The sequence below is a fragment of the Varanus komodoensis genome, unplaced genomic scaffold (genome assembly GCF_004798865.1).
Source record: "Varanus komodoensis strain SLA01 unplaced genomic scaffold, ASM479886v1 scaffold49, whole genome shotgun sequence".
In the NCBI taxonomy this organism is placed as follows: domain Eukaryota; kingdom Metazoa; phylum Chordata; class Lepidosauria; order Squamata; family Varanidae; genus Varanus; species Varanus komodoensis.
The window spans coordinates 3,016,534-3,038,684 of NW_025336072.1; the positions used below are offsets into that span (position 1 = coordinate 3,016,534).

Below are 22,151 nucleotides of genomic sequence, written 5' to 3' on the forward strand. Positions count from 1 at the left end.
GTACAATTTCTGGTAGCATCACTTAACCCTTCAGTGGAAGAGTCCTGCTAAATCTTTCTAGTTAGAAATATTACAGCTCTACAATAGTACCTATTATATAGACATAAATTCAAAGTCACGAAAATTAGAGTATTTAAGAGGGCAGTACAGAGCAACTGGAATTGTGCTTGGAAGACCACTTTGCAGTCTAGACGAAAAAGATTTCTCAGTTGTCTCATAGCAGCCTCAATATTTTTCTATGCTTTGCTCTGCATATTTCAAGGTATAAAAGAAGAAATAGATGGTATTTGGACTTTTATTGGAAAGATGACTTCATAACAATTCTCCCTCCTACAAGGCAACACCATTTTTGTTGTATGAAAACAAGCTGGTTAATAAACAGAATGCTTATCAGCCGCATATATGGCTCAATCTAAGCCAGCCTGCTTAGTTTATGACAAAGTGACCTCAATGTCATGTCTATTTGCTACTGCATGCACAATGATCAAAATCTGGTTGTCAGGTGCACAGAAAGCATTACAAAGGATCAACTATCAGTACTGGGTAAAGTGTTCTTTAGAAGTCTATTTCTGGAAGGTGTTTAAATGCAACAAAACATTTATTTGGACAATTAAAAGGTTACACAAAATCTAAGGTCTGATGAGAAGGCAAAGTAGAATCTAATGCTTTGTTACTATTTTGAAAACACAGTAGCACTTGGTTTCATATTTATCAGGGTAAGATTGAAGGAACTGACCATATAAGCTGACTGCCGTTATAGTCAGTTGAGCTTAGCTGAAATTTGCATCAGTCACCACTGTTAATACAATATAAAGGTGTACAGCATCTTACAAGACAGAGACTGCATGACTTCTTATCCTCATGAATACTAGGAATAGCCATACACTTCCCATTACAAGGAAGTCATTTTTCATTTGAGGGATACTACTGCCAAGCTGCATAATTTCAAGCGCAGAAAGCCTCAAAATGTGGCAAGAATTCTACAGCTGGAGACTTCTTCTAATACCAGTGGTGAGATCCTCTGGTGAAGGACTGCTGGCAGTGCAGCTCACTGAGATTCCTTCAGCTGCTATTGCTTCAGCTGTTGTTGGACCTATAGCAGCAAACTGAAAAGGAAAAACAAACAAACCAGCCAGCCAGCCAGCCATGTTATATGCAACACAGACAGCAACTTGCATCAGCTCTTCCTTTCTACAGGGTATCATGTCAGAAACGTATTCCAGTGACAGATAGTTTGGATTAAGTCTTAGAAGTGTGTGTGTGTGTGTGTGTGTGTGTGTGTACATTCATCTGTTGAGTCAAATGCAGATCAAACTTGCATTCTCTATCTAAAATAACTTCAACTAATCAAAATCAGCCAATCTTTTTATCAACTTCCACTGCCAGAAAGTAGTTTTGAAATTACGTACTAAATAGCTTAGCTTACAGTTGCCAAATCCAATCTGGACAGGGAATTCTACGTGCCAAAGTAAAACATTCTTCCCTCAGATTTCAACTGCATACTGCATAAAAACACATTGCTTTAAAAAAGCATCAGCCTGCTCCTCCCAAGCTAGACATTTAGCAACATGTGAGCCCTGCAACTCTGCCAATATCAATGGCAGAAGAAATATGGAAATCATTGTAAGGGTCTCTGTCTATTGTGTATCTAGGGCAGGGCTCCCATCAAAACAAGTTTAGCTAGGAAAATCCCCCTGACAGGCACACAGACCATGTGTGTGATGTGCAGAGGCCATGAAGAACAATACATATCAAAGACTGTTCCTTTACAAAATTTATCTGAGTAATAGCCTCTTCCCAAGAAGCAACTACTGGACATTGTCAAAACATATGTTTTAAAAAAGCATTCGCTGTACTGAACCACTAGCAATTGGCTAAATTGAAATTATCCAACAGCTACAAAAGTTTTGCAGCGTAACATGCGATCTAAAATGCCTAGATGTTAACCAGTAGATGTCAAAGTGGAGAAGCATGGATTAGGTATTTTGTAGTGGTGCCCACAGCAGTTTCTCCAGTGTGCTCTTGTGCCAAAAAAAAGTTGGAGATCCCAACTACAAAAGCACTTAAGGCAACTAAAAGGTGCTCATTCAGGTCCACACCCACAATTAAGAGGCAGAAAAGCAGATGATATATAACCAGCAAATTAAAACAACTTACTATGCAATATCAATTTTCTAAATAGCTGCTGAAGGACTTTTACCTTAATCTGGGGCATGAGATCACCGGACAATGTCAGGATCTGCTTCAGACAATACTTGACACCAGATGGACTAAAAAATGTGATGCTAGCAGGAACCCCCTGTGGACAAGTAGCAAAGAGAAAGATTAGCTATCTTTGTATATCTCTGTGTATTTCTGTGCTTGCTCAACAAGTGTTTCTTGGATACATGCTTGCCCTTCAGGAAACATGCTGCTTTCCAGCTTGAACTGTGCATGTGGCTGCAATAGAAACTTTAATTATATTACAGTCATAATACTTCAGTCTTACAAGACTATTTCTAATCACAATAGACAGTTCTATAGCATGGATTCTACAACCAAGATGTATTAAAATATACGTATATTCAATCTTCATTTGAAGACAGTGTTTCTCAGTTTATTACTTATTTTTTTAGAAACTCGAGGGCCCCCCTTCTAAACTTACTCTACCTAGCTAGCTAAGCAATCCAGCATCAACCATATGTCCTAGAAGTGAGAGGCAGAGATCCAAGTGTGGAAACACCTGCTGCTGCTGCATTTATCTGTGAACTAGGGAATTAATCAGATTAATGATTAGTGAGATTAGCACTAATTAGCACCAATCCTTTCTTAGAAAGACCCTGAGAAAGAACACACCGTTCTTTCCAAACTTCTCCAGAAACACTTTGGGATGACAGGGCAATGAAGGTGCAGTCACAACCACAAATCCAATGTGACTCTTCTGCAAGAAGGAATTCAACCCAGCTGGATTTTAGCTGTGGAGGAAAAGGAATGAAGATTCCACCTGTCTAGGGATCCAGACATTTCCTCCACCCGTGACCCATACATACATCAAAGTGTGCTTGCCTCAGAAGCCTCTCTAAAGAATGTTCTAGAAGCCAATATATATTCCAGAGGGGAGTGTCTAGCTCAAGTCATCGATGATGCTCAGATAAGGGCATATGTTGATTGTACTGTTGTCAGAATACAGCATGTACACCAATGCTAGGAGCATGGGTAATAAGCAGGAAGAGCTTGAAGCTCTCCTGGGAATAGGAGGGTATGATCTGGTGGGAATCACAGAAACTTGGTGGGATGAAAGGCAAGTCTGGAACATGAACATAGAAGGGTATCACCTTTTTAGAAAGGACAGGAAGGGAAAGAGAGATGGGGGCGTGGCTTTATACGTCAGGGATAGGATGCAGTGAGATAGAATGCAGCACAGATGGGGATTCGGTAGAGGCAGTCTGGGTGAAACTTAGGGGTTTTGACAGGGAAAGAGACCTGACAGTGGGGGTATGTTATCGGCCTCCAGATGAACTTGAGACCCTGGATGATGTCCTGACAGGCCAGATTCTAAGGATATCTCGGGGGAGAGACACAGTAATTATGGGAGATTTCAATCTCCCGGATATTACTTGGGAGACTCACTTGGCGGTGACAGCCAGGTCAAGCCGCTTCCTAGAAGCTATAGAGGGAGCGTTTTTCACACAGAGGGTCCGAGAGGCGACAAGGGGGGGAAACATCCTTGACTTGGTCTTGACCAATAGGGAGGAGCTGATAGATGAAGTACAGATTAGGGGAGCTCTGGATGCGAGTGATCACTCCATCCTTTGCTTTGAGATCAGGGGACTGGGGACGTGCAGCAGGTCGAGCACTAGAAGCTGGGACTTCAAGAGGGCCAACTTTGGCCAACTGAAGGCCAGACTGGGGAAAGTCTCCTGGGATAGGTTACTGGAAGGTAAGCGAGTTGAGCAGGGGTGGATAGCACTCAAAAGGGAGGTTTCGGAGGCGCAAGCCTTGACAATACCTCTAGTCAGTACGGTGGGGAGGCAGAGGAGACTGCAGCCATGGATGCGAAAGGAGGTGGTTAAAGGGATTAGATGAAAGAGGAACCTCCGTAGGAAATGGGTACTGGGGGAAACAGACAAAAGGGTATACCGGGAGGAGGAGGCCCGTTGCAGAAGGATTCTTCACAAGGCTAAGGCTGATTACGAGCTGAGACTTGCCAAGAATATCAAGAGCAACAAAAAGGGCTTCTTTCACCATGTAAATAGGAAGAGGAAGGGGAGACAAGTGGTGGGACCACTAAATAAGGAGGAAGGAGATTCAGTGACTGATATGAGGGAACAGGCACAGATGCTAAATGACTATTTTGCCTCTGTGTTCTCCCCAAAGCAGGACGGGGGATATCCGCATAGGAGATTAGATGAGGCTGGGGACTTAGGGGCACAGATTAGAGTCACCCCCCTTGAAGTCGAGGGGCTCCTCAGGGCATTGGACATTACAAAGGCGCCAGGCCCTGACGGGTTACACCCGAGAGTACTTAGAGAGTTGGCAGGGGTTCTCTCACGCCCGCTGGCCTTCATTTTTGAGACCTCGTAGAGAATGGGTGAAGTTCCAGAGGACTGGAGGGTAGCATCAGTGGTCCCAATTTTCAAAAAGGGTAGTAGAAAGGACATGGGGAATTATAGACCGGTTAGCCTTACGTCCATTGTAGGGAAAACAATGGAAAGGCTCATAATAGAGAGAGATCTAGTGATGCTAGATAGGGAAGGGAGGCTGACAGCCACACAACACGGCTTCTGCAAAAACAGATCCTGCCAGACAAACCTTGTGGAATTCTATGACAAGGTTTCACGATGGCTAGATGGAGGGGATGCAGTGGATATGGTATACCTGGATTTCAGCAAGGCCTTTGACAAAGTGCCCCATGATATCCTGGTGGAGAAACTGAGGAGTTTTGGGACACACCAAAGCACTGTCCGGTGGATTAGGGCATGGTTGACTGACCGAAAGCAGAAGGTAACCATTAGCGGGGAATCATCGGGATGGCAGCCAGGGACAAGCGGGGTCCCCCAGGGCTCTGTCCTGGGGCCGATCCTGTTTAATCTTTTCATTAACGACATGGAAGAAGGGCTGAACAGTCTGCTGATCAAATTCACAGACGACACTAAAACTGGAGCAGTGGCCACAACGGAGAAGCAGGTACTCCAGATCCAAAAGGATCTGGACAGACTATGGAAGTGGTCAGGAGACAACAGGATGGCGTTCAATGTGGATAAGTGCAAGGTCTTGCACTTGGGGCATAGGAATAAGTACAGGTTAGGGGACAAGTGGCTGGAGAGCAGCACTTGTGAAAGGGACCTCGGGGTGCTGGTTGACTGCAGGCTTAACATGAGTCAGCAGGGTGATGCGGTGGTCAAGAGGGCGAACGCCACCCTTGGTTGCATAGCCAGAAGTGTGGCTTCTAGATCAAGAGAGGTATTACTACCACTCTACACGACTCTGGTGCGCCCGCAATTGGAGTATTGTGTTCAGTTTTGGGCCCCTCATTACAGAAAGGATACAGCCAGGTTGGAGTCAGTGCAGCGTAGGGCCACAAGGTTGGTGGCCGGTTTGCAGGGGATGGGGCATGAGGCGAGACTGAGGGAACTGGGTCTCTTCAGCCTGGAGAAGAGGAGACTCAGAGGGGATATGTTGGTGACATACAGGTATGTGAGGGGATGTCACATGGAGATGGGTAGAGACCTGTTCTCCCCTGCAGAGGAAGGCAGGACACGCTCCAATGGAGCAAAGCTCAGGGAGCCAAGGTTCCATTTGGATGCCAGGAAGCACTTCCTGACAGTCAGGACCCCGAGGGTGAGGAATGGGCTTCCACGAGAGGTTGTTGAGGCCCCATCGGTGCGGGTGTTCAAGGATAGGCTGGACTTCCACATGGTGGGCATGTCGTGAGCGGAGCTGGCTGGTGCCAGAGGTCAGACTAGATGTCCAGGGAGACCCCTTCTGACTCGCTGTTTCTATGTTTCTATGAAGAATGATAATCTGACCTCAGTAAAGCAATTGTTAGTATTTTAACATCTATTTTGGTGAATTCAGTCTAAAGAGCAACATTATAACATTCATATAAACTAGCTTCATATTGGTAAGGAAACCAACCACCAGATATTTCACGGCATCTCCATTTACTTGAATTGACTGCTACCATAACCTCTAAAAACATGGAGGTTGGGACAGTACAGAGTGATTAAGAGCAGTGCAGATCGCTGGGTCAAGCTGAAATTTCAATGGGCTCTTCAAATAATCACTGAGCAATGACGCAGGTGGCTAGTAATGGCTTATGCTTTGCAGGCACTCCTACATGGCAGCAGCAACCTTGGAGGAGCACGTTGCTATGTTCCCACAACATTTTATCTCATATGATGTAGCATATATTCCCCTGCCGGCCTGTGCACACCCCCAGTTTTGGAATGCAATATAATTTGGACTTCTGAGGAAAATGAGATAAGAAATAACATATGAGCCACAGTCAGTATCTCCAGGATGGTCAGCATAGTACAGTCTTGTTACACTAAACAAATGAGTTGGAAAGTAAGGTTACTAGGTTTACATACTTCTTCAGTGCTTTCTGTGAATTCCTCTGGAATAGCTTTTGCTTAGGTGAAAAAAGAGAACCACTGAAGGAGGAAAAAGATACATGCTGATATCAGCATTTGTCTATTAAACTGCAATAATTTTGTCATATAAAATCACTGCTGAAGCACTATCACGTTTAATAGGTACTGAAATATATGGAAATAAATAATAAATAAACCAGTCCCGTTTTGTCGAGCAAATGCATTACATCCAAAATGACTCAAAGCACAGCCACAGGGATTCTCCCCCGGTGCCTGGCAGAAATGTGTTTATTATTGACTAACTCCTGCACAGTAACACTGACTAAGCAGACAGCTAAGAAAACGTTATAAACTTTCTCAAGCTGCAACTTAACCGTTCAAAAAAGAAACTACCTGTTGTGAGAAATAATTCCTCAAGGATTCTTGAAGATTAGGATGTTGAGTTGTTTGATAAACAGTAAGGCCTTCCAGTGCAATACCTGCAATAAAAGCAGTGGCGTGTAAGCAGGGTTTTTATCAGTTGTGTTTATATCAAAATGTGTACCTGGGTACTTTTAAACTAAGAATAAACTGGTATACCCTGGAGCTGAGAGCAATGAAACAATCCCAGAGATGGCTGGAGTGCAGATGGAGATGAACACCCAGTTAATCCAATAGAAACCCAGCAGGGGTCTGCAATTGGGTATATTGTGAGGGTCGCAAAAAAGTGCTATCTCACTGCCTCTATCCAATCCTCTCTGTGCCACCCAGTGGAGCTTTTCAAGGTTGTTCAGGGCTTATTACACTCTGTCCCCAGGGACACTCTGGAACCATCTCAGGCCCACTGTAACCTACTTGCTGGGCACTTCTAGGAAAAATCTGTTGCAGCCACAGGGACATGGACTCCAGAGTTACAGCAGTGTAACTGGTGGTGCTATTCAGAGCACAGTCTGGTCCAGTTTTATGGAGTAAGTTTCAGCCATACTGCTCAAGGATATGGAAAAGGTGCATGGACAGGTGCATGCAACCACCTCTGTCCTGGATCTGTGCCCATCCTGGCTTATAAAGGGGCTAGGGTTTGGTCAGGCTGGGCCAGGGAGGTCATCAACCCCTCTTGGTGACTGGAGTGGCCCCATGCTGGCTTAACGAGGTGGGGGCAAGACCACTTCTCAAGAAACCCTCCCTTGACCCAGAAAATTTGAACAACTACAGGCTGGTAGCAATGTTCCTTTTCTGAGCAAGGTTCTAGAGAGAGTGGCTGTCAATCAACTCCAGTGAAGAACTGGATTATCTGGATCCATTTCATTTGGGGTTCAAGCCTGGTTTTGGCACAGAAACAGCCTTTGTCACCTTGTATGATAACCTATGTTTGGAAATAAGAGTGGTAGTGTGACCCTGTTGCTACTGCTGGACCTCTCAGAGGCTTTTAATGCCATCAACCATGGTATTTTCCCCCAGCAGCTGGCTGAGATGGGAGCGGGAGTCACTGCATTGCACTGGTTCTGCTCCTACTTGGAGGGTTGTCTTCAGAAGGTGGTGCCTGGAATATGCTTCTGGTCCCAGTTTAATGTGCTGGTCTTAAACTGGCTTGGGAATGCAATACCTTTCAGAGTGCCTCTCCCAACCCCAATCTACCCAGACCCTATGTTCAGCCTCAGTGGCCTTCCTTCAGGTGCCAAACCCTTGAGAGGCTTGCAGGGTGGCAACTGGGGGGAGGGCCTTTTCTGTGGTGGACCCCCATCTCTGGGATAACTTATGGAGCCTTTAAAGACCTCCCTGATTAGCCAGGTGCCTTTCTTTTGTTCTTGGCCAGGTCTTCCTATTGATTTTTAATGTTTTATGCTATTTAAATTAATTTTAATTTTTGTTAATGTTTTTATCTATTATATTTTATTGTTTTATACTTTGTTGTAAATGGCCCAGAGAAGTTTGGCTATGAGCAGTATAGAAATGAAATTAATAATAATACAGTAAAAGCCCTGTATCCACTGTTTCAGTTCCCACATTTTTACTTAACTGCACTTGACTGCAGTCCAAAAAAAGATGACATAGAATATCTCTATCTATCACATTTGTATGCTGCCCCATAGCCAGAGGCTCCATTAATACAGTAAACATTTGTTATTTAAATTGTACACCATTCTGAGTGACATGATACAATCCAGTGTGGTCCTGCCGGAGACGTTAATCATCCCTTTGTCTGTGTATCCACACTGTATCGGCTACCCAGCTGTTGGTCCCTTAGTAGCCACCTTGGTTGAGGGTGATTACAATGCAATAAATATTTGAGAGAAAGAAACCACATTCACACAACTTTTATTATTACCACTGCTCTATTTTATTAGTTAATCTTGTTAATATCTCATTGTGTCTAATTTATAAATTAAAGTTTATCTTAAGTATGTAAAGCATATACAGTGTTTGCTGCAGTTTTAAGCACCCACTGGGGGACTTAGAAACTATCTCCCGTGGATATGGGGGATCCTACTGTAATAATACTGATACTAATAGTATACTGCACACTCATATAAAAGCTTATATGGAACTAGCTAAGCAGATTCTGCCTCAGATCCAAAGAGCCAGGATCTCTGTTCCTGATAACAAAGTTCTTATAAAAATTATTTTGTAACAGTTTATGGTATTTTAGATAGTACAGAATTTCTGAATGGTTGATGTCATGTTGTCGTCATTTCATAAATCATGCGAAGACATGTCAGGAAACAAATCATGGCAACTGAGGAAAAATATCATGTGACACAGTAGGAGCTTGCAGAGTTTTCAAGAGATTGAAATAACTGAGCATAACTAGCTTTAAACAATTTTACAATACAACCCAGTGCATGTTTCTTCACTGGTAGGCCCCACTGAGTCCAATGAGCAAGGTGGGCACAGACAAACAGCCTAGATTATTTTACCCTTCTGTAAAAACCAATAAAATGGGAAGAATTTCAGACCTTATAACTGATGGCATAAAGTCGCTGGTTATGATGCAGATATCTACAGCATTTGGGAGTTATGAACCAAATATTGCGTAAGTGGGAAATAGTTCATTTATAACAGATGTGTGAATTCATGGGGAGGATGTACAGGCAGGCAGTTTTTCTTCAGTTCCAGGCCATGCATGATTTGTGAATTATAGACCAGGGCTGGATCCAGAGTCAGATTTACTTAGAAGAGATCCTTTGATTTCTTATGCTACCTGGTAAAATAACAAGTAAGAAATTGATTTTAAAAAATCCTTAAGCTATAGTGAAACATGTGAACAAGACTTAAGTCTGGTAGATGCTGGTCAATGTGCTCATCCCACAGAAAAAGAAATGCAGAGGGAGAGAGGAAGTAAGTTGCTCCGTTTTTACAGAGCCCGCAAATGTGTGAAATATGAGTCAGCAGTTAATGGGCACCATCTTACTTGCTCTGTTCTCAGTCTGAAAGACTGAAATTCAAAAAGGAGTTTAAATACTTCAGATCAAACCTTTTTCTCCAAGGACTGCTGGAAGTATTTCCCTTTTGAGAGTACCACAAGGAAACAGCAAAGGCAATGAATTGGGCGACTCCCCTATTTACAAAACAAATAGATTTATTTCACTATAACATTTTAAGCACAAGGTCCACAGAATGATACTTTAACATGATCACACTCTGAACACATAGTGAAAAGTGTGACATGTATTTCTTATATTCTTAAAGTTACTGCACACAGGAGTTTCAGATAGCAGATGCTCTTTAGCATGTAAATTAAAAAAGATCTCATTGCCAAGGCATAGATCTTTTAGCTAAAAAGATCTGGCAAAAGATATATTGCCTTGCTGAGCTCTATTTCTTTTGCTATTCAACAGAGAACAACCAAGACAATGCTTCCAATCATCTTAATAAGTGTTCCCCTTCCCCTTCAGTCACTTGGTATTCCTCAGACTTCAGACACATACTTGTTTAGCTATTTAAAGAATCATTTCAGCTGAATAAATTTGCTGAGTGACATTCTAAACAAAAGGAAAGGTCAAAGCAGTTACAAGAAGGGACAGGATGCTTTGAAAAGGAGTTCCAGTATCACCTTGGCACCTCATTGTCTTTGTCTATTGCAGGTATCCATTTCCACCATTAGAAAGAGCCTTCTTAAACTGGATCAAATCCACCCACATTCCCATTTTTAAAGTGGTATGTCTCCCACTCCACTTATCTGTTATTCTAGGAAGAAAATCACATTTGGGAGGCCCTTCCTCAAGGAGAACACTTCCCCTTGTATCATCATCATCTTCATCATGATGCCTAACACTCAAAAGCTGAAGTTCTCTGGGCACTTAGACACAATTTATAAAATACAATAAAAGGCAGTACAAATACAGTAAACCAGCACAAAATTCCATACACATTTTAAAATATGTTCATTCCTTCTAAAATATAATTAATTTATAAAAATAATCATCAACATCTAATGATGACTTAGATAGCTTTAAAAATGCATTAAAACATCCAGTTATATAAAATATATAGGGGTATATGTTACATATGTATCTATTGCAGTGGATATATGCAAATCACATGCTAACACACACATACTGTTTTATTTGCATTTGGTTTTTTTATTCATTGAAATCAGAATAAAAAATAATTAAAATCTATAGAAAATAATTTTATGATAAACCAAATGGATACCATGAATAAACTTAAAATACTCAAAATAAGAATGCTTTGAAAGATTGCTTATAGAATTGAGGTACTGGCATTCAAGGGAAAGATAAGACATAAAAATTCTCTGTCTATGTTAATGCTATACTTTTTAGGTAGGAGGAAGAATAGAACGTGGCTTGCAATGTCAATTTTTAAATGCTACGAACACATTCCTACATTTTAAATGCAAGAGCACATTCTTACATTTTAACCTTAAGCCCCTCTCTTCATCTAAGAGAAGAAAATCAAGCAAAATCAAACCAAAAGACCTTGTTAGGAGTCTGCACAGATTTATCAGAATAGTCTAATTGCAAACTGAAGTTTTGTTGGGAGCTGGATAGATAATAAATTATAGGAAGCAACAAATAACTTGAGACAGAATGCAGAGCTGTATTCTGTGAGATAAAAGCAAAATATGTTAGTATCAATCCTACCAGGTTTGTGTCTGCTAATTGAAATGCCAATGTGGTATCTGAAAAGCAATACTAATCCTTTTAGACGTGTGTTTACAAAGAAAGAAAGAAAAGCAACTTGATATCTCTAAACTACATAACAAGTGCTTGTTGTGGAATTATTTTCTTTCTCTATCTAACTAACTACGCAAATGCAATAAAGTCTAAAAGACCATAGGATTTATCTTGAGAAGGAGACCCATGCTATCTATTTAAGTAGGGAGTCAGGGAGGTATTTCTCCAAGCACCGCAGCCAAAGGCAGCACCAAAGACAAAGAAACTTGAACAACAAATGCACCTGGGTCAGTTCCAGAGTAAGTTAGTCATGTCTTAGTCCCACTGGTTTCAATGGGGCTGAAGTGTGAGTGGTCCAATATCAGATGTATTTTGCATCAACCATGGAAGGAGTTTTCTGATTTCTTTGTCATGGCACTTATGGCAAACAGATACCGGGGATGCCCATTTATGCAGAAACTAACAGGAACAACAAAAACTGAAAGAACTGGAAATACCTAGATATTTCACGCTGGAAGTGTTTGCTAAGTCGTGCATGAATGCATATGCAGAGTTTTTGTGACTAACTGAAAAAAGAAACCCCATAAACACAAAAAAATAATGTATGTTCATAGACTTCTGCATGTTCAATGAGGTCCTTTACCAACTTCTTTTACATGCATGGGCCCTTCCCACCTACCTGTGTTAGTCAGGCAGTTTAAGGAAGAGTCTGGGGCTACAAGTCTTAGGAAAAACCCTTGAGCAAGCTCTTCCCTCCACATATTTCCTAACACTGCAGACACTAAATGCAGCAGAAGTTATTACTTCTCCTTCACCTCAGCACATTGCTAGAGAGGGGAAAGGTAATATTTTGACATTCTTTCACAGGTTGTTGCAAACTGCTTCCTTTAAAGTAGCCCAAGATGGAGGACAAGTGCATACCTCTTATGGCAAAACACAGGGAAGATTCTGCTTCAACATGAAGTAGCCAAATTTGAGCCACAATATCCAGCGTGACTCTGTCCTGCTTTTTGCATGTGCTTTGTCAAGAGGAAAGTGGTTCTTCCCCCTAGGGAGGCAATGCTCTTTTGAAAAAAATGCCCTCCCTGCAAAATGTCATCTTGCATTGTGAAAAATAAACCTCATAAAATGCCAGTACAGCTCTGTTATTACTATTTATAAGCATTCCATAGCCAGTCACTTCAGAGTTATAAAAGGCACTGTGCCATTTAATGCCAAGTTTGTGGACTTATCTTCATCCAGAACGCATACAAAAATGCATTATACATACACATCATAAAATGAATGTTTGGCTGTTGATTTTTTAAGTGTGCTGCTGAAGATAAAAAAAGCAAAAACTAAAGTGTATCCACTTACGGGAGCAAATGTATCCAGCGAGTTTTTCAGCATTTCCACAGTTTTCTCCTTGTGGTATCAGGCCTATTTCAGCCACTAAAAGAAAATGAGAAAAATATAACTTAAGATGAAAATTTTGCTGAGCTTCAAAGGAGATGCATCTTCTAAAATACTTAGGCTGCAATCCCATGGGGATACTTTTATCTCTCCAAATTTACCCTTATGGACATTCTGTCCAGAGTGGGAAAAAGCACTGGGGTAAAAGTGGCATTCATGTCTCCCACTTTGAGAAGAAGCTAGATAGGCAATTTTGACTGTCTGACAATGGTCCTTTGAAAGAGGAAGAAAGGAGTATGTGGTACCGCCAGATATGTCCTATCTTGCTTTTGCTGGTCTTCTGCCTTTACTGCCCCCTGAAGCATTTTCTGATCTTGGCCCTGGAAACCTGAACAATCCTATGGCTCACTAGTTCCTAAGTGGGCAACGGATTGCTCTGCCCATAATATTATCTTAAATCACTGTTTAATTTTGTTTTTATGGAGCTACAAACATCCAAATGTGCCATCCAATGATTTGATCAGTCATGTAGAAGACAAGATACAGGAAAAAAAGCATTGGTCTTTGAACCACAGATTCTTGTAGCTGGCAGACTGCACTAAAGAGACAGAATACCATTTTTATTAATAGCAGCTGAAATGCTGCACTATGAATGAAAATATGGCAGGATCAAATTGAACAAGAAAAACTCAGCACCTTTTGTCTCTTGCAGTTTTTCTTTGTTTATTGGTGCTAACCATGATCATGGACATTCCCCATCAAAACACAGGGATTGCACCTTTCTGTTTCTCCTCCTCTTCCTCCTTATTTGCAAAGGAACTCAACACAATAAAGAACCTTAAAGGACCAAGGTTACAGACTTACAATCTAAAACCATGAAAGAAAGGTCATTTTGGAAGAGAAAGGGATACAGAAGGAAGGTAGAGACAGATATGGGAGACTAAATCTTAAGAGAAGAGATAAGCTGTCAAATATTGTTTAAACTAAGGCTAGGTGTGGACCATTAAGCCCCATGAACATGAGAGAACAGATATTCTGTGACTTTCAGGGTTGAATTCATTCTAATGACCTTTGAGAGAGCTCATCTTTAAATATGAGGTGGTCCAACTTTTCCTTTTAAAACAGCAACATCAATAGCGAAATTTGCTGCTACTTCAACTGGCAGTTTTGCTGCCCCCCAAAACCTGGCAATATTCTCTTTGTAATTTGAGACATCTGTGGGTGAGATTGCCAAGGGACACTGGAAGGCTCCCAATGCTTCCCAGGAAGAATGCCAAACCAAGAGAGAGACTAAGTAACCCCACATGTGAACCAGGGAAAGAACAGCTGCAGGGAGCTTATCGCTCTTCCCTGGCAGAAAGAACTTTCATGGCTAATTTTCCCCCACCTCCAAATAGATTTTCCTTTTGTACAATGTCTCTTGGATTGTACATCTAAGTCAGATTGTACATCTGGAGTCAGTATTGCCTTCTCTGATTTGTACTGTATTTAGTTCATAACCATGCCTCCAAAATGTACATCCAATGCAAATGCAGGTGATGCACTAAAGAAAAGAAAAACAATCTCAACTGAAACTAAAGTGGAAAGAATAATGTGATCAGAGAAAGGAGAGATGCCATCAGTCATTAGGAAAGCATTAAGCTTTAGTTGTTCAACAAGCAGATTCTCTCTTTTTCTTCAGTACCTGTGGTTCCTTTATTATTACTGTATTATTATCATTATTAAAATGCTGCATTGTGTTTAAGAAGTTTTAGTGTATATGGACGTGTTTCTTAAGTGTTTTTATATGCTTTTTATCTACATGATCCAACTTTCAAATTCAACTTAAAGTCATCTCAGGCATGCAACTTGTTCTTTAAATTGGCTGAAGATATTAACTGTAATGGTGCATTAAGGAGTAAATATTAAGGAACAGAAGATGTATTTATTTGTGGCTCTCCAGATGTTTCAACCTACAGCTTCCATTACTCTTTTCCACTGGCTATGCTATAGGTAGGGCCCATAGAAGCTATAGGTCAAATTATTTTCATAACATTGTTATAAGAGTTCTTTTCTAAATGTGTCTTACCTAGTCCAGCTGTAGCTTTTCCTACCACATAAACTGATTTGGTATTCCATTTTTCTCTCAGAGATTTTTTCCAAACTGCAAAACATTATATTACATTTATGCATTGCCAATAAAGTACAAATACTAAAATGCTTCTTTGCACATGTGCCTAACAAACCATTTATTTGAAAATGCATGATCTCAACGAAGTATTTACTACTACTAAAGTATAAAGGTCAGTGACTATGAAAAGCAAACAAAATTATATTACTATACAAAGAGCAGTCTAACATGCTTGAAATATTTAACACCTCAGAAGCAAACCCCACGGAGTTCAACAGGGCTTGCTCTTAATTGCATGCATAGTCCAAGCCATTTTTCTTTATACATATTTATAGATTACAACAATTCACTTTTAATTTGCAAAACTGCAAACAAGTATTCACATGTATCTGAATTAATGGCAATAATTGAACATTTTGGTGAGCTAGATTTTTGTAAAAAAAAAAAGATTTTTTTTTTTATTATTCTTACCAGTAGGAGTGGCTAAACAAGCCATGATCTCTCCATCTGTGACCTCCAAATAAAGAATGCTGGATTGTGACTTTCCTAACATGCCAGAGTTTTAAGCCAAGAAAAATCCAAGCTGGAGTTCTTGGTTTGGATGCCATGCAAAGCAAACCATAGACAGGAGTCATTGGCCTTAACTGCTCCTGCTAGGCATAAAAATCACTGAGCAGCATGCTCAATTGTCCACTGAAAACCAGAACTCTTTGTTGTAAAACTCTGCCTTACTAAGAAGTGCATAACAGGCCAATGACTACCTAAACTCCCTAGGTTGATAAACAATAAGTTGTTTCTAAACATTTATCTAGAATTCAAACAGTCCTTTATCTATGCATAGAATCAATGGCTCATTTTGGAACCTGAATTTTTAGGGGGTTTTTTTACATCAAAGGAGCCATGTAATAAATCAACTCAGGGTACATGGGTTGTGCCTAGTTAGGGAAGGAGGAGGAGAATCTAGACATTTTCTAGGGGCCCCAGTAGTGCTCCTTCCATTTTATTTTCTATATTGTCTAAATTCCCACTTACCTTCTCCTTTACAATTATCCTGCAGGCATAGCCTGATGGCTTGCACAGCTCTTGGACTAGTAAAAATTAGCCCCTGATATTGTTCAGGATGAAAAAGCTAAGGAAAATTGGGAAAAAATAAACATAATTTATTAAAAACCAAACACAACAAAGAAGTCTTTGATCTACTGCTTTTAAAGCAAGAGCTCCAGATGCCCTCAATGGTATTTTCATCAAAATCTTAATGCATGTAATACAATAATTTGATGTCTTGCTGTTTTTGTCTTATATAGATTAGAGTTCAGCAACATCCAGTTAGTTCACAGTGTAATGCTGGCCTCTTGCTAATATGACTCACAGCTGACTTGGTCAGTAACAAATCAGCTGTGTGACAGAAATCCAGAATCTAGAAATATGTTGTAATGGCTGGGGATAGGCAACCGTTTCAGATTTACAGGCACATTATCCATAATTGTTCAGGTTTGGGGACACGATTGCTCTATCTATCTATCCATCCATCCATCCATCCATCCATCCATCCATTTTGGGGACTGCCTTGCCTTGCTAGAATTCTGCTTTCTCATCCTCACCACCGTGCTTGCCAAGATTGTCTCTTTTCTTGTCCCCCTCCTCCTGCTTTCCTTCTCCCACTTCTCCTCCTTTCTTCATATTTCTTCTTTTTCTCTGAATATGAAGGCCACTTCTTTCTACAACTTCTTTGTTGCACTCTTCCATTGCTGCTTCTACAGGTAAGACTTTTTCTTTCTCTTCAAGCACCTTTGCCCACTCGCATATCTACCACCACTCCCCTTCCCTCCTCTATCTCCTTATTGCCCTCCTCTGGATCTCTTCCCACTGCCAGCACCAACCATGATGGAAGAGAGGAAACAAATCAGGAAAGATGCCTTTCTCTCCACCTGCACACACATCTATCACCACTGTGCACTCCTCCTCCCTTCCTCCCTTCTACTCTTCTTCGGATTTTTCCTCTCTCTGAACACTTTCATCACTAAGGAAGCAGAAGTACTGTTGATGAGTGGTCAGTCGGATGAGTTGAATGGCCTATACCCTGTCCTGGATGGAGTCATACGTCTCTCAAAGGACAGAGTTTTCACCTTGGACATGCTCCTGAATCCAAAACTTGCACTTGAGTTCCAAATGATGTTGGTGTGCAATTTATCAACTATGGCCATATCTTGACAGACAAAGCTTAGTCACAGTCATGCACACACTGGTAACATCCCACCTGGATTATTGCAATGTGCTCTATGTGGGACTGCCTTTGGGCAGTCCAGACACTCCAACTGGTTCAAAATAGGGCTGCACAACCTCTAACAAGCACTAGTTTGCGGGCCCATATTACGCCTATTTTATATCATGTACAGTGGCTATCAGTGGAAGTCTGGGCCCAATTTAAAGTGCTTGCATTCACATATTAAACCTTAAATGACTTGGGTCATGGGTATCTGAAGGACTGTCTTCTCTGATATGTCCCTACCCATCCATGAAGACCAAAACAAAATGTCTTTTTCAGGGAGATGAGGGGAATGGTAGCCTGAAGAAGGGTCTTCTCAGTGGTCATGCCTCATCTCTGGAATACGCTCCCCAGAGAGCTGCAACTGGCACCATCATTGCTATCATTTTGGCACCAGGCAAAATCTTTTCTCTGGCTATTTTAATAGTTGATTTTAGTGGTAATTTTGAAATTAACCTGATCCTATTCCTGGCTTATAGGTTTATGTTATTTTAAATTGTTGATTTAAAAAGTTTTTATATAATGATTTTATATGATTCTGTTGGATTATGTGTGTGTGTGTGTTATTGTTCTATTTTTATAGATTTTAAAGTGTTATGTTATTTTAATTAGTTGTAAGCCACTCAGGGAGCCTAAGTGTGGGCTAATGTAACAGCACATAAATTGAAATAAAATAATTTCTCATTCTCTAGGAACTGCCATCTGAAGATTCTGTGGTGGGCAACTTGTGACCCTTCAGATGACCCTTCAGATGTCCTAGCCTACAACATCCATCAGCCACCACCACTGTTTATGCTAATGGAAGTTGTAAACAAAAAACATCTGAGGGCCACAAGTCGCCCACCCCTGGTCTATATGCCTACATGTACTATATCCTTTCATGAGGAGAGAATCCTGTATCTTCAAGTAAAGTAGCCTGAAGAATCTTAAACTGTGAATATGCTACCGTGTTGAAAATACTTGCCTGATTTAATTCCATACAACTAATGGAACGGAGTGACTTTACAGAATTTTATAGCAACTGTTAACTTTCTCTGAACAAATTAAATGGCTGTGTTATGACAGGAATGAGCCTAGGAGAGTCTCACATTAAACCTTTTCTCTGTGTGTGCAATGTACCCTTTTGCCTGAATCTGACACGCTTGGCTAATCATAACTATGTTTTGTTTAAGGGAAACACCTTCAAACCATGGTTATTAAGTGGTCTAGTTTCAGCAAACAAAGCTAAAATTAACTACCATTTATGGCTCAGACATAACACTAAACTTCCTGTTGTTACATGTCATTAAACTGTCTCTGACTTACGGTGACCCTCTGAAGGAATGCCCACCAAATTGTCATGATCCAGAAAATCAGTTCCAATCACAAAACGGTTTTAACCTTTGGAAAGGAAAATGACACCAGGGGTATTGAATCACTTCCTGCATAAGGCGCAAGTTAATTTCAAAGAAAATCTTGGGGATTGTGTTCCAGCAATGGGAATGGGCTAAAGGCAATAGGGATGAAGTCCAAAATACTCACATATTTTATCTTAAAGTTCTTACTGCCACTAATTAGGCCTGAGGGGAAGCAGTTCAGTCTTTCAAAATGGGGCGGTGGGAACAGCACAAAAGGTGGGAAACCACCAAATGATCAGCCATTGGGGGCAAGAACATGTCCTTTTGGGGCTGTCCTGAGATCATAGCCAGGCAGGATTTGCTTTTGACACCCCTGTTTTACAATCACAGACATTCAGGTACCACAGTACCAGACAGCCAACAAATGAAACCGCTTGTGCATCCAGAACTCTGTCAGTGTCCTATCTATCAAGATATGTCAGGCTTTAAAATCCTATTTATACATAATTCAATTACATAGTTTACATATTTATGTGAAAAATTAAAAAGACTATTTAATCTAAGCCAACAGCAAGAATTTACAACCTTAAACCCAATTAAGAAGTATATTGCTCTCTCTCGCTCGCTCGCTCGCTCGCTCGCGCTCTCTCTCTCTCTCACACACACACACACACACACACACACACAGGCACTATACAGAGATAGAGTGCTTTATGTATTTCAGAAGTATTATTCAACTATCCCCCCAGAGTACCATTTATAATATACTCTACATAAAAATTTAAATAACACTAGTATACCTGCAGAAACAGCACTGTTCTTACAGTGGCTCAAGGGAGGTATACCAGAGATCAAGTATGGCTCATGATCCTAGTGGTGGGCATAAGCCAAGCCAGAGCTGGAAAATTTTCTCACTGGCATTTTTCTACATCATTGTAGCTTTAGCTCTGAGCTGTGGGAGATGGTAACATATGCACAAGTAGACAGACTATACTAACACACTTTTCTAGAGCATTTAGAAAATCAAAGGCTTTCCATGCAATCTTATGGCTGCTAGACCGTGGCTGTGTTCATGTCATGGCCAACAACATCATTTCTTACCAACTTTCTCAATCATAATTTACATTTCATTTGATTTATTACATTTTCATAGAAAGCCAGGGCAGCAAGAAAAGTAACAACTGGGAGAAGGGGGCACTCCCAACATTTCACCTCCCACAACAAGTTGTCCCTAAAGGTCCCAAAAGGCTGCCTAACCTCCTTTGTGGAATGGCAATCAAGGAACCTGACTGAACAATGGAATAAAGAATGAACAAAAATCAGATGCATAATTTTTGTAGGACACACTATTCTCAGAAAGAGAATGGAAAACTTACCTTTTCAAAGAAAGTTTGAAGAGAAATAAATTCATATGCTAAAACTGGTATCAAAGTTGCTTCAAGCCCATGTAAACCCAGTTCCTGTGAATGAAAGGACACACAATTTTGTGATGAACAATAAGTATTGACACTGAGAAGTACTTTTAGGGTTTCTTAAAGTAGCAAGACAAGTTTTTACATGTACCTAGGAGTAAGTTCCAGGAAAAGAGTAAGATTTACTCCTAAGTGAATACTCATAGGATTGCGCTAATATTTAGCAGTAACAACATGCTTTGAAACAAGTCAGACTTGGAAACTCACAGCCAAGAACATATGGACATACTTTTGTGCATAATATTATCACAAGTGTGGAAAGACAACAGCTATGCAAATAATCAAGCAGTTTCCGAGGAGGGTAAGAGTACAGAAAAGTTGTTGCATCCACAAAAAAAGTCCTGCATTGACTTCCGGTATGGCGTCGGAGCAATAGATGTGATTAACAAACCTCCGTTATCACGCTGGTAACTGCCTGGTGGTGGGCCATGGGGGCTCAATCTAAGCCCCGTCGGGGCTAAGATAGATTGCTTGGTGAATCTCCTAGAAGATGTGGAATGGCAATTCCACATTCACTGGGAGAAAATCAAACTTTTCTCAGCCGGGTAGCACAAGAGGGAGGAAGCCCTCTACAAGCTCTCGACATATCTTTTTTTTTTTTTAGTTCAGTTTTAGCTAATATTTTATTTATTTATTTATTTATTATTTATTAATATAAGCACATCGGATTTATTGGGAATTATTTTTGTTTCCTTTTTTTGTAATGATACCGGTGGAATAAGCTGCATTCCTTGCTAATTGATACAAAGGAAAAAGAAAAAGCCCTTTGGATGGAGGAGGAAAGGAATCTTCTTCCACCACGGAGTTGAAAAGCGGTGAATTACATAAGAAGAGAGAGACAGAGCTCTTTTTAAGTAAGGAAAAGATTTATCTTCCTTAATCTCTCCAAGGGTGAAAAATCAAAATAAATAATTTACTGTGGAATTGAATGATAGAAGCATTCTTCTTGTATTCGTCTATGTTGGACTACTGCCAAGAGTTAACAGCCATCTTTTTCTTTGTTCCTGGGACCTCTGGACACCTGCCAAACCTTGGTAATTACTGCTACTATGGAAGAAATACAGAAGACACTCTTGGCAATACAGAATTCTTTAACAGCTGTGCAACTATCTCAGCAGGCGATAATAATAAAACAGAAGATTGTTTTAGAGCGACTTGATGCTTTTTTCATTGAACAAAAAAGTGGCTTTGATAAATTAGTCAGGCTTTGGACAAACGATTTGTACCTGAACAGAATATGCAAAATATCCAGCAAGCAGAAGGAGAATCTGAAACTGGAAAGACAACAAGTGTAATGGGAAAATTAACACAACTAGTGAACTCAATAAGTAAGCCCTCATGGGATCTGTGTGTTATGCTGGAGAAGGAGAAGATAGCTTGGTTACAACTCAAGACACATGATTTATTGCAGACACCACAGCATCTTAATGTAAACAAGAAAGGAAGAATTGGACATGGTTTAACACAATCAGTGAATTTAATAAGCAAGCTTTCATGGGATCTGCGTGTTATGTTAGAGAAGGAGAAATTAGCTAAGAGAGGTTTTGTTTATGTGGCTGCAGTTGAAGACTCCATTACAGGTATTACGATGTTTTAATGAAAAAAAACCCAGAAAGTTCTGGTAGAGGGGTAAAGAAAAAGAAAAAATAAATATGGCAGAGGTGCAAAGGGAAGATAAGGGAACTTTCTTTTTATTCCAAAAAGGGGTGATTCATATAGGTTGGTATGCTCACATGTGACGTAGGAAGGCTAAGCTATTATTGCTAGTGAAACATTAGTAACTTAGCTTAATGAAATTCTGTCTAAAAGGTATTATTGTTAAATGGATATTTCTGACTGTATCTGTAACCCAAAATAAGAGAACTTATTATTTTAAAAAGCAATG

At 40.5% G+C, this 22,151-nt stretch overlaps 1 protein-coding gene across 4 annotated transcripts in view; it reads right to left on the reverse strand.

The window, feature by feature from the left end:
• Nucleotides 1-277: 277 nt before the first annotated feature.
• The window catches only part of UROS (uroporphyrinogen III synthase), a 34,737-nt gene continuing 12,863 nt past the window's right edge, over nucleotides 278-22,151 (reverse strand). For 3 of the 4 annotated variants that reach the window (XM_044445568.1, XM_044445570.1, XM_044445569.1), the window contains 8 exons: nucleotides 20,171-20,254; nucleotides 16,224-16,320; nucleotides 15,150-15,224; nucleotides 13,046-13,120; nucleotides 10,027-10,110; nucleotides 6,969-7,054; nucleotides 2,201-2,299; nucleotides 278-1,106 (listed from right to left, as the gene is read on the reverse strand). In XM_044445568.1, the coding sequence (XP_044301503.1) occupies nucleotides 981-1,106; nucleotides 2,201-2,299; nucleotides 6,969-7,054; nucleotides 10,027-10,110; nucleotides 13,046-13,120; nucleotides 15,150-15,224; nucleotides 16,224-16,320; nucleotides 20,171-20,254 (726 nt within the window). In that variant the 3' untranslated portion in view covers nucleotides 278-980. Of the gene's footprint in view, nucleotides 1,107-2,200; nucleotides 2,300-6,572; nucleotides 6,636-6,968; nucleotides 7,055-10,026; nucleotides 10,111-13,045; nucleotides 13,121-15,149; nucleotides 15,225-16,223; nucleotides 16,321-20,170; nucleotides 20,255-22,151 lie in introns of those variants that run through there. The other variant, XM_044445571.1, reaches the window with a different exon arrangement.